The 12,576-nt window shown below is 43.9% G+C and overlaps 1 protein-coding gene across 2 annotated transcripts in view; it reads left to right on the top strand.

Moving 5' to 3' along the window:
• gpr158 (G protein-coupled receptor 158) overlaps window positions 1-12,576 on the top strand; it is an 80,737-nt gene that overhangs the window by 28,395 nt on the left and 39,766 nt on the right. For both annotated transcript variants that reach the window (XM_023949969.1, XM_023949968.1), the window contains exon 3: window positions 7,050-7,152. In XM_023949969.1, the coding sequence (XP_023805737.1) occupies window positions 7,050-7,152 (103 nt within the window). The remainder of the gene's footprint in view (window positions 1-7,049; window positions 7,153-12,576) is intronic.

Raw genomic sequence — 12,576 nt, 5'->3', positions numbered from 1 at the left:
TTGCATACATCTACAGAGGCCTGTCAGCCGCTGATTAGGCGCGGTGCTGGACAGGAAGAGCGTGGGCTCATTTCAAAGCCAGGAAGAATCCTCGTCAGGCTCTAATTAGGCCGCAGAATCAGACAAGTTTCTGGTTTCCTGATCCGGTGGGGGGAGGCCTGGCCTCTGTAGCAACTGGAGACAACCAGTTGGTGGGATTTCAGAAGAACGACGTGTGGAGTCTTGTTTGCCATGAAGACTGCGATGACGTGTGCAGGACTGGAAATGTGTACATTTTGTAGGATTTGCAGACCACAAACACATTTTTAATCAGTAATGTCAGAAAACGGTACAGAAAAGAAAATGATCTGCGGATGTGACTATTTCAGCTGGAAACTGTTCCTGACGTGGTTCTGCTACACGGACCACGTGTCCACAAGCACAACAGCAAACCCGCAACACGTTTCAGCATGTTGACACTTTGAAATGTGAGGCGACAAACTTGATGTTTTTGTCTGTTTGCTATGGATGGTGTCAGTTAGTGATATTAATCACATTTGCCTTGATTGACATCAGCTCTTCATCTGTCAAACCTCTGTGGAGCACAAAGGTGAGCTGCAGGAAATATTAAGGTCGTAGATGGGGGGGTCAGCCTGTGATGCACCTTGGGGGGAAGAGCTACTTGGCAGTGGTCCCCCTCCCATGGTTGCCGTATGGAATTGCCCCCCCCCTCTCGGTTTTATTTGCACCTTAGACATGTAGGGCCCTTGGTGGTGGTGATGGGGGAGGTGCTTGGACATCGCTGCCAGCAAGCAGCAGATGTCCTTTCAGCGCCAAACCCGCCAATTTTAACTGCACCCCCTTAGTACACACACCCTTTACTCCTCAAAACATACACTCCAACACAAACGCACACACATGCACACACACACCCTCACACATGCATTTTGCAAGGAAGGTGGGACCTCGGACCATCTGTCCCCTACTCCATCCCTGGTAGGGGGTACTGGGCCCTTTGCAACGGCGGTCCTCTCTCCATGCAGGGAGAGGGAGCTTACTGGCAAGACCAAGAGCCGGGAAACACATCACATCTGAGCTGGGGGGTGTCCGTGTCCCTGTGATGTGGGTTCTGGTCCTTGCCCCTGAGCGCTGGGCCTCGCCAAATTTTCAACTGTGGGCGAGCCTGGTCGGGCCATGTTTACAACACTCCTTGTGGACCCCCTTTCCTCCTGGGTGCCCTCCTTCTGGGCGGGGACAGCTGGCCCCTGCCTTGCTCTCTCCGGGACCAACCGTGGGCCTGGGTGGGTGGCTGCCTGGAGCGTGGGCCGTGTCTCCCTTGGGGGGTCCTGGCTCGCACCTGGGGTCTAAGCGGGAGGATGCCCAGAACTCCTGGAGCTGTGGGCGCTCTTCAGGGGCGGGGCCCCGCGTTGGGCCCTCCCGGCGCGGCGGGGGGGCTGCTCTCCTGGTTGGGCTGGAGTAGCACTCTCTTTCCCCCCGTGCCTCCCTGCTCTCTGGCTCTGGGGGCCCCGTGGTGGTCCTGCATGTGTAACCCTTGTGTTATCTTGTGGGGTCCAGATGAACCCACCCTTACATTGATGTCTTCTCCCTACCATGACAAAGGTAGATAAAGGTGAAGAGGATTTCATGTAATCCATGGACACCAGTGAAGATCACAAATCATTGAAGAGAAAAGGTTCAGCGCACTGTCTAGTGGGGTCATCTGGACCCCACAAGATAGCAAAAGGAGTAGTGAACACTTATACAACACATAAGGGGTAAGTAAAGGTGAAATGGATGAGACGCAGGTCTGTTGTCAGGATTTTTATTTCAACCCTCCCATATTCTGCGGACTGTGCCCGTTATACGTGCGCACTCTGCTGCAGCCTGACTGTTAGATATGAGGAAATTAGACAATCAGAGTGTAGTTGGTGTGGACATCCTACGGGCACTTACGTATCACGTGCACGCCGCTTGAGGAGCCAGTACTCCCACATAACTATAAAGTATATTATAATGGATGCAATGAAAATTATAATTATTCCCCCAAACTTCATTACAGTAGGTGAGGTAGGGGGAGCAGTAAGTTAAATATTCTCTGATTACTAGCTAGTCTTTTTTTCTAAATTAGCTTTGTGATCAAAGGCTTAAAAATTCTGGTAAGCATGTCTTTATAAAAAAAAAAATCATTAAATAAAGTTGAATTTTCAGTTTTTCACCATCAAAAGTCTTCAAAATGAATTATTTACATTGAGACAAGAAGGTCTGATGCTGCACTTAATTCCATTTAATCCTATTTTCATACATTTAGGTTTGCGTGGTTTTATGCAGCACCTTAAAATTATCTTTTAATGCCAAAAAAAAACATCTGCAGACGCCAACAGCTGTGAAGCGTGGGATCCATTTCTTGTGACCAAATTCAGATCCAGTGATTGAAAATCAGTCGGCATGAATGACGGCAACCAACAATGTGAGTGTGCGCGTTAGCCGGCGTGGGTCTTGAGTGTGTGCTGCGTCTATTTCGGGGTTGTGTTATTAATGCTGCGTTGCAGGCAGACCTCGCTGCTCTGACAGCATGACGCACTCCCATAAAAAAGGCCTTCGCTGGCGGCCACACACATGTCACCATGGCAATTAGCGTGTCAGGGTGTGCGAGGTGATTGACAGCTGCCACAGCTGATTATGCAGGGACTGTGGGGGTTGGAGGGGGGCTGTAGGTGTTGGAAATGTGTCTGATGCTTGTGACTGCTGATGAGGAAGCACACATTAACTGGTCTCTGCAGACAGACAGCGAGGAGGAGGAGGAGGAGGAGGGGAAGGAAGAGGAGGTCAGAGCTGTAAAAGGCAGTTTTCTCTTTAGTCCATCACTTAAATCCCGTAGAACAAAGACATGAAAGAATAAGATTCAGACTCTTTCCACACAGACCCCCACTACACAACCCACTCCATCCATCAGTTATGATGGAGTTTAACCCCAGAATATCCTCAGACTGAAGTATTTTCAGGAGAGGAGACGGGAGAACAGAAGATGGAGACGCCAGAGTTTGATTCAACATTTCTGCAAAAACGCGAAAGATGAAACGCCACTCGAGTTAAACTACAAATAATCAGAAACGGACTACAAAAAGCATACTTCCAGCTCCATCATGCAAACGTAATGCTGAGCAGCACAAAGGAGGAGCTGCAGCATCAAAACGTGGTTGAAGATAACAACAAAGGAAGTTCTAGACCTCCTTTTTTTTTAAAGTTACTTGCCTCCTAAAAATGCACCTCAAGTTTTGCTAAAATAACATTTAGTTTTTCTGAGTTACTGCAGACTTAAGAGGAACATCTCTGGAATTACCTGGGAAAAGTCAGACTCTTTAAGTGTCTCAGCTGAGCTTCTCTTCTCCAGCAGATCCAGTTCTCCGGGATCTGCTGGAGAAGCTCCCGGCTGAGATCACACGTGAGTGACGGCGGGCGGCGAGCTGCTCTCCCATTCAGCATCCCTCACCTCTGCCAGTGCGGCGGGCGGGATCAGAATGTACTGTCAGGGCTATTCCTGGCTCGCCGTCACGCACCGGGGAAACATGCAAAATCACCTGCACACGCACCTGTCTCCTGGCGTTTCAGTCATGTGGGCAGATCACCGATGGCAGGCAGAGGCTGTAGCTCCCCAGTCGTCCTGAAGAGACGACTGTCTGCAAATCAGAGAGGAAACCAGCTTCCTGCCGCCTGCCGTGGCTCCATTTAAAGGCCATTCTTGGGCAGAAATACTCCAGTCAGCAGCTTAAATCAAAACGAAAAGCTCCAACCTGGTGAGGCATTTTACACATTCAGCTGAATTTAAACTAACTGCTGAAATCCAGACAATCTCTGAGGCAGAGTTAGCTGCACGTTGTACGCTTTCAGACTTCTTTAAAACAAACCAAATACCTCAGAAGACAAAGCATTTTATGTGACACCCAAACTTACTGCCGTGTGGAACCACTCCTCATATTTAAGACATGTTTCATCTTTCTGGTTTGCTGCACACCAGGATTTACAGATTCACCCTGAATGTCCCACAAGGCAGCAAATGTGACCCAAGACGGACTCGCCCAAACCTCAAACTGCTTTGAGAGCTGGAAGACTCTTCGTCACGATGTGTGAGGAGAGCCGGAGAAGCAGTACGAGAGCCTGAGCTGCAGAAAGCAACCTGCACCTCCTGTTCTATAGAGGAGGCTGCTTCGGTGAAAAAAAGTTTGTTTAAGGGAGAAATGTCAGTGAGAATAAGGATCAACCGAAGCATGACTCCTGTTTCCCCAAATCAGATGGGAACAAGCCTGCAGCTCGTTGCTCTGATCCTTCAAACTATGAAAATCCTTAATCTACTTTTGAGAAACGATGTGAAGTAGACAACAAAAATCTCAGACGTACGAGAAAATCTTTCCTTCTCCAACAAGGAGCGCATGAACAGAGTCCCACTTTGATCAAATGAGAGTTTGTGTCAGGATTGGCTCTCTTTCTCAAATCTTTAAATGTCGCAACTAATCTGCTAGTGGCTTCAGTCCGGAAGTCAAGTGTGGAAAAATGCACAAAGGAGATGAATCAGAAAAATCTGCATGACAGACTGATGAAGGGATGGAAAAAACAGGAAGTTTGACTGGAAATGAGAGCATAAGTTAAGGTGATCCGAGCTCTAATCAGTGTAATAATTAAAGCTTGTTTTTATCAACACAATTAAGCAGAAATATATACAAAATTTGCATTAGTAGCTAAAATCCAGCAGAGGATCATTTCATCGGAGAGTCACCGATGGAGACTCTAGATTATTATTAACCTGCCTCTCAGGAAAAAGTCATTTTTCATCACATTTAGATATTTTATCTCAGCTGCTATAAGAGTGTATAATGCATAATTATATTTCAATATATATTTTTTATATGTTTTAGGAAACAGTATTTATTTATCAATTCTTTACTTTCAATTTTCCTTTATGTCTGTGTGATGGGTACTGAACATCCATCCATCCATCCATCCATCCATCCATCCATCCATCCATCCATCCATCCATCCATCCATAACTTTGTTGCATCTGTCGCCCATTTAAGTATTTTATTTTGAAATTTGGATCCGAATGGATCCACAGTGTGGAAAGTCTGGAGTGAAGTTTAGGGAAATGATGCAACAGTTTGGTGAATTTGATGAATCTTTCAAAACCCAAAAAGCACAAAGTGATTTTAGGGTTAAACACAGTTTGTTTACATCTGATAGGTTTGGGTGTGACCTTGTTTTGCCCTTCCTACCCCGCAGCAGCTCAGCCGTTTAAAGGACTCCCATTTGAAGCGATACAGGTGACTTTTAGAGGAGAAGATCAGGAGCAGAAGCTGTTTCTCTGTGATGATCTTGGACCTTTGAAACATTTTAGCATTTTTTGACCAATGCAGGGTCTAAAAAAAGTCTATTTTGGTTAATTAGTTCTGCGCCTCTTCAGACACTCTTCAGTGGAGTTTGTCTGCTGGATGGTGAGCTGGTAATTCCTCTGCTCTTCTGGGTCCTGGCCGGCCTCTTCACGAGGTCTCGACTGTCAGAAATAGCTCCCTAATGCTTGCAGAGTCCTGTCCGCGGTGGAGAGCATCACCGTGTCCGCTGCTGCTTCATTTAGTCGCTGCCGGCCGTGCCTCCAGACCTCTGTCAGGTCACAAACACTTCACTTCGTCAAGCATCAGGCGGAGGACCGCTGCTGCTGAGTCGCCCGTCCTGTCGAGGGAGTCATAACTTATTATCTGTACTTGGAAGAAATCGTGAAAAAGTTTGGAAAGAAAAAGAGAAGAAAGTCAAAGTTTTGGTTTCCTCACCTACAGTTTTTCTCAGTCGCTTTGGTGCATTTCCTCTCACAAACGGTACTAAAGTTTGCATCACGGCTACGGCGTTTCTCAAAACAATTAGTGCAAACTGCAAAACGTGTTAGATGCTAAAAGCCAGTCACTCTCTCAAAATGGGAAGTCAGCAGCACAAAGGCAAAGCAGTAGGTCAAAACTGGTAGTTCATGCTTCAAAAGTAAGTCAAAATGGATGATTAGATCCTCTAAAGCACGTATTTGACAATGAAAGCCACTCCAGCATTGTAGCATGAAAGGGGTCAAAATGGAAAAATCAGACACAGTTTTATTTCATTTTTGTTATTTTTTTAGGCTTTTCTGTTCATTGAAAAAAAGATTAATTCTTCTGCTTTTACTAAGACAAAAAAAAATACTTGTGAATTTTCATCCATTGCGGTAAATTAGTTTTATATTTACCTTTATATACTTTTTAAAATCCTAAATTTAACTTTTTTCTTGGTATTTATAGATAAACTCTACAAGAACAGGCAGACGGCTGGATCCAAATGCAACAGGTTTATTAGCTCAGCTAAAAGGCTCAGGCAGGCAGGAGTCAATAACAGGCATAAGATCATCAGAGGAGAGACCGGATAGTCAAAATCCAGGCCAGGGTCAGGGGACGGAAGACCAGGTCCAGATACAACACTCGGTCATGAAGGCAGAGTGGCACAAACAATACTTCCGTGCTTACGTATGCTGTGGCTGATGAGGAATGACAGTCAGGTGTGCGGCATCCAGGAAGTGCACGCAGGGCATGCTGGGAGATGAAGGGCTTCAGTGCTCTGGACACTGCACCCGCCGGTGACCAGAAGAGGAGACAGACTCTGACTTCTGATAAAAAATGTTAATATGTTTTGGTTTTGTTTGATTATTCAATCCCTTTATTGAGTTTTGTGGTATTTTGAGCATTTTTAAAGAAGAAACACATTCTCCTCTTTGGGGTTTTCTCTCCTTTTCTTTAACTGGTTTCAGACTTTTGGATTTTTCTTCATCTCTTTTTCTGTGTTGAACTTTTGCTTCAAACTGGGCTGTAAGTTTATTCCTAAACTTCATTTCCTTCTCAATCCTCCTTCAGCATCATCAGGAAGCACATCCAGCTTCAGTTTCTGCCTTTTACTCTGAAATATTGTCTTTCAGGTTTGAAAATGACGATCGTCTCCGGCTGGCAACTGCCCCCACTGCCAGATTAGCCATACTGAGGTGTTTTTTTGTTGTTGTATTTCCTGTCCAGTGTTTGCCGCTGCGTGGTCATGGCTTTGTGCTGGATAAGTACCAGTGCCACTGCAAGAAGGGATTCTACCATCCCAGCAGAGTGGCGGTCAACAGCTTCACCAGTAAGTCCCAGTCTGCTTGTTCTGCATGTTTCAAATTTAAGTAATCACACATGTCAGATTATTTTTTCTTTCAATTTTTGAGGATAAAAAAATCACCCTGTGATCACAAAAATATATTTTTAAGTTATCTTTGTAGATAAGCAGCTGAGCAGAAACACATCAGCCCAAACACAATATTTAATATAACAACTAATTACATAAAAACAATTTAATTTGAATTTCAAAACAAGAGACAGATTTGAACCTGTAGTTGGGATAACATTTCAGCAAAGGATGTGGAAATTTACCAAATTAAAATTGTTTTTTTGGTAGATTTGGTAGATTTACTCTCATTTAAAAACCTAGTGTTCCCAAATATTTCCCAGAATTCCCAGTGGTTGCCCTCAGAGCAGGAATCAAAAGGCCGTAACAAATTATTCTTACAACTCAAATCTAAATGTTTGTCTCCAAAATAATGTCAATAAATGCCAGTCTAACTTTTATTATAAAATAATGTCCTTAAAATGGAACCAAAATATACAGAATCAAATATGCAAATTTATGTTTTTCTTTAGGAGTTTGGAGTACAATGATTTTGACTTATTTTAGTAATAATTTCCTTTTTTCTACATCTTAGTGCTTCATGAGACAAAATGACTTTGACTGTGTTGATTTTGAGAAAAGCTTGGAAAGAGCAAAGAGAAGTTAAAACAACTGAAAACCTGCTCAAATTCCTTTAACGTTTCAAAACAGGGTTTAAAATCTTTGCAAAAAATTCAAATTCTAAAAAAGACTTATACTCATTTTTGTCTTAATCGAGTCTCAATTTATTTTGGTCAAAGACGTAACGTTTTCACGCTTTCTGGGTTTGAGAGGAATCTGAGACACGGAAACACGGATGAGGAAAACAAAAAACTGCTGTGAGAAAAACACAAAGCAGCTCTTTGGTTTAGGACCAAACATGCACAGACAGCAAATTTAGGCCAGGAAAAAAGCTTGACATGTTCTTCAATGGTTTTAAAAATGCCAGTTTTGTATTTTACTGTAGTTCTAACGTGACATATTATGGAAAACGTCTAATGTTCTACAAAAATGCAAACGTGGTTTTCAGTTTCTCAGAGTTCCTGAACTTCAACGCTGAAATAAAAAACGATTTTGTAACTTTCTTTATGTTTGATTCGTTGATTTAATGGACAGAAGCTACTGTCACTATTCTCTATAAGTTCTCTCTATAAGTTGACATCAGTCAGTGGGCGACCAGACATATTTCCAGGTCGCACGGTGGCAGTCCAGACATTTACACATTGTGTGACCGGAGCCCAAGTAAAGCGAGATGATGTTTGGATGTAAAATCTTATTAAACAATAATCTAAACCTTTAAAAGTCTAAATTTGTTTTAAAAAAAAGCAGATTTAAGCAAGGGACGGAAACTACAGGCTGATACGAAGAAGTGAGGGTGGATGAGAAACATTCATGTCTGAAAAAAGCCAACCGGACAGGAAGTAAATTTAGGGAAAGAAAATAGGACAGACGAGCATGACTGAAGAAAACGAACACAAAAGATACCACAATTAAGAAAATGAGACGGACAACCTCCACACGAGTAGAAAAAAAGAATAATGCTGCCGTATCACAACCTGCTGAAACGCACAGACGTGTCAGCAACACATTTCATAAATAGTGAAATGGGAACAACAGCAGGTTAATACACAGACAATGGAGCGGTCGCAGCCTGCAGGTCGATGTTCATAGGAGATAAGAGGCTTCTGTATCCAACCTGCAAACATCACATGATGCAGCGCCGACATGAAGAGCTCTTCTGAGCCGTGAGAGCTCCTTTCTGCTGGGGACGGACATGCACCTGTGTCATTTAAAACTGTGCTCGCATGTGAGCTGAAACAAAGCAGAAAAAACAGCATGGCGGCAAAAATAAGCTAAAATTCAAATGTAAAACTTTATGAGGGCTACCTTTCAGCATCTCTGCCAGCTTCAGGTAACTTTCCCAAACAATTTTTCGGGTGTAGCCGCCACTTTCCAGGCTGAAAACTGATCCGGCTTCACTTTTTCAAAGAGTTCATTGTTTTGACACAAGGAATATATGTTCAGCTACGTGTTTATGTCCTGCAGACCTCCTGGACTGAAGGACCAGATTGTTTTCGTAGTTCTTCTTTCCTGCTGCATCTTTTGAGCGAAAATTGCACCAACGCCACACACCAAAAACTCACCAAAATGTGAAAATAGTTCTTTGGCTTGAAGAACGACAAGACGCTCCCCAAATAAATAAATAAATGACACCCCAGCGGGAGCAACAGTCAGAAAAATGTGTGGGGCCAAAAGTCTCTGAAAAAATACACAGAATGAAACTAAAACATACCTGCCGAGGACATCCAAACAAGGTTTTAAAAGTATTATGGGATCTACAGCTTGGAGGTTGTGGCAAAATGTGAAATTTGGTGATTTTCACGTTTCTAGACAGTATAGAAAAGCATTAAGCATTTCACACACACTTCACCAGTTTCAGTCTACAACCACAACTGGACTTTTGTTGACACCTGATGTTGGGAAGAAGCCGCCATCTTGAATCCCCCCCCCTCCAAAAAAGACCTTTACTAACTTCCACTAACATAATTTGGGATTTCGATCGATCGCCTCCCAGCTGAACGTATCTGAGCTTCATTGGGAAGCTGCTTAGGGAAAAATGTTGCTTTTGGAGTTTGTAGATTCTGAACGGCGTTAGGGTGGCGAGCTCACACATGTGGCGTTCCCCTGTTGCCCGCGCATTTTTTTATGAAATGTGGTGAAAACTGCAAACATGAATCCAGGGCTCAAGCTGAACAAAACAATATGACGTACGATATGAACATATTAGGAATGTGGGCGTTGTTAACTAAAGACCTCCGTTGCCAAGGAAATCCAAAAATGTACTTTTGGAGATTCTTCTAAATATTACATAGATCTGTTTGTCACCCCCAGGAGACTAAAACATCAAATGGTTGCTATGGAGATGAATCAACAGAAAAATGCCATTTTGAAAAAGGGAATTTGTCCGGGCTGACAGGGGCAGAAGAGTGAGGGGCGGCCAGGGAAGGGGTGGGAAGCGTCTGCCTGTATGCCATAAAATTTTGCTCACAGCTTTAATTTTCTGCTATTTTACTGTCCGTTGTTAAAAGACGGCCATCTCCACATCTTTACGCTTTTTTTTTTTTTTTTGACTTTCTGCCCAAACTTCACCCAACATTTTCTCCTCCACCTGCTTAGCTTCCTACCCCTCCTTTCCCTCCATTACTTCTTACAGAGTGAATCAAAAGTCTTCCGGCTAAACTATTTTGAGTAAAAGCCCGACACTACTAGAGAGGAAAGGCATCCTGGTCGGAGAACTGCCACCGCGCGGCCACTAAATCCACGGAGAGACATCCTCAACGCCGCTTTGTCTCATTCTGCTGCGTCTGTGATGTTACATCCTCGTCATTTGAGGAGGAAGATTTTACCAAACGTATTTGAGAAAATGAGATAAATGTGACTCATTTCTATGGAGATAAGGAATCCCTTTGAAGGATCAATGATGTCGCAGCTCTGAAAATAGGCCAGTTTCTTTTTAGAGGAAGAATCTGCAAATCTCTGAGACAAGTCCAAAATTCCTTATCTATCCAGCCATATGGAAGTTTCTCAAGGGATTTCTATACAAACCAGGAAGCAGCTAACTCGTTTTTTTCCCTAATTTACCCAATATTCATGTCTTTTTCATGCAACATTCAGGGTGGATCTTGGGCTTAACTTGAGCGTGATAAAACACACTCTTCATTTCTGTCCTTGCCCAGAGGAAATCCCTGTGTCCTGCAGAGTCGTCCTCCTCGTGTGACGCGCCAGCGGCTGAAAAGGCTGCATGGTTTACCTTTCACGATCGCACACCTAGATCCCTCCGCTGTGTTGACACAATGTCGATGACTCCTTGTTGGGTCAAAGAAGGAAAAGCCCTACGTATCGGCTCCTGTGTACCCAGGTCACCTTTTCTCTGTAGGAGCAGGAAATTCAATAAGCGCACAAAATTAAACGGCTGTTGCTTCCACATCTGCTTCTGTCGCCCGCTCCTCAAACTGGGAAAGACCCAAACACAGAAGAAGGGGCAGTGATCCTTATTCTGGCCCAGTCATTTCATTCATCTCTATCTAGTTTCCAGATCTGCACCAACTGCTTCTTCCAGTTTATTTTATAAGGCATCAATTCCAATTTGGGGTGTCCAAATCCAGGCCTGGAGGGCCGGTGTCCTGCATGTTTTCCAACCAACCTGCCGTTGAAGCTATTTATTGGCTAAACACACCTGATCCAGGTAACCAGCAGCAAATCAGGCAGGTGTGGCAACACGAGCGGTTAAGGCACACTAGTAAAATGGTGGCTCAAACCAAGTGGAGACGTGGTTCCAAATTTAAAAGAGATTTAGTATAAAAATTTCAAAAGACAGAATAAATAAAACACAGGATAAAACCATTAAGGACCTCGAGCCTACCTGCAAACAGAGCTGGTCACTCAGCAAAAACAAGACAAAAAACCCCCACTCACATGCATTTACAAAGTCTGACAACAAAAGCAAAAAGATAAATAAAAAATCTTCCACTTGAGTACCTGTCGGTCACTGTTGCAGAAAGCGAGGGAGGGGTAGATGTTCACAAGTCCCAAAAGGCCTCCAAGTCCCAGGAGCGCCTGCGCAGCCGCAAGGGAGGGGGGAGAGGAGACGCCGCTGTTCAGCGGCAGAGCAGATGAGAAACCCGTGAAGCAACTTAGTCCCACAAAAGCACCAGGATGGGAGTAGCTACACCTGTGACCAATGAACTCATCCTGCCGCACAGGGTTTCTGGAAAAGTAGCAGGAGGCCGGCGCAGAATGGATTGAGTAGTCTGACTCTGTAATACAAATCTTTCTTCATTGTTAACATTTAAGATGTAATTACTATCGTTAACATCTCAATCAGCGGACAGAATCAGCTCATTTAAGTTGATTGCGTAAACACTTCACTGCTGCTTCAGAATTCGCTGTAATTACACGACTTGCATACACGGTTGAAGAGTAATAGCAGGCCAAAACATGTAAACACTACATATAGAGCTCTGCTTTAAAAATGAACACCAAACGGAGCCTGATCGTTTATTTATCCAGGAGTTTGGTTTGTGATTCCCCCAGTCATCACTGCAACGTGGAGGGAACAAGGGACCCGATCAACATCTGCCATCACCAGAAAGAGCCAAACAGAGACACAAAAGCACCAGAACATCTGGAGTGAGACAAAAAGACACAAGTCAGGGATCGGCAGCAAAATCACTAACGCAAACATTGACTGGACGCAAAAAAGAGAGAGTTTTCAGTTAACTGCAAAATCTCATTATGATAGTTTGGAGAACTTTAGTCAACTGTTAACCTAGTACTTGTGAGGCTTTCACCATTAGTTGCAAC

This window comes from Oryzias latipes, chromosome 20 (assembly GCF_002234675.1).
Source record: "Oryzias latipes chromosome 20, ASM223467v1".
In the NCBI taxonomy this organism is placed as follows: domain Eukaryota; kingdom Metazoa; phylum Chordata; class Actinopteri; order Beloniformes; family Adrianichthyidae; genus Oryzias; species Oryzias latipes.
The sequence above is the reverse complement of the archived record's forward strand: the minus strand, read 5'-3'. Positions and strand labels throughout refer to the sequence as shown.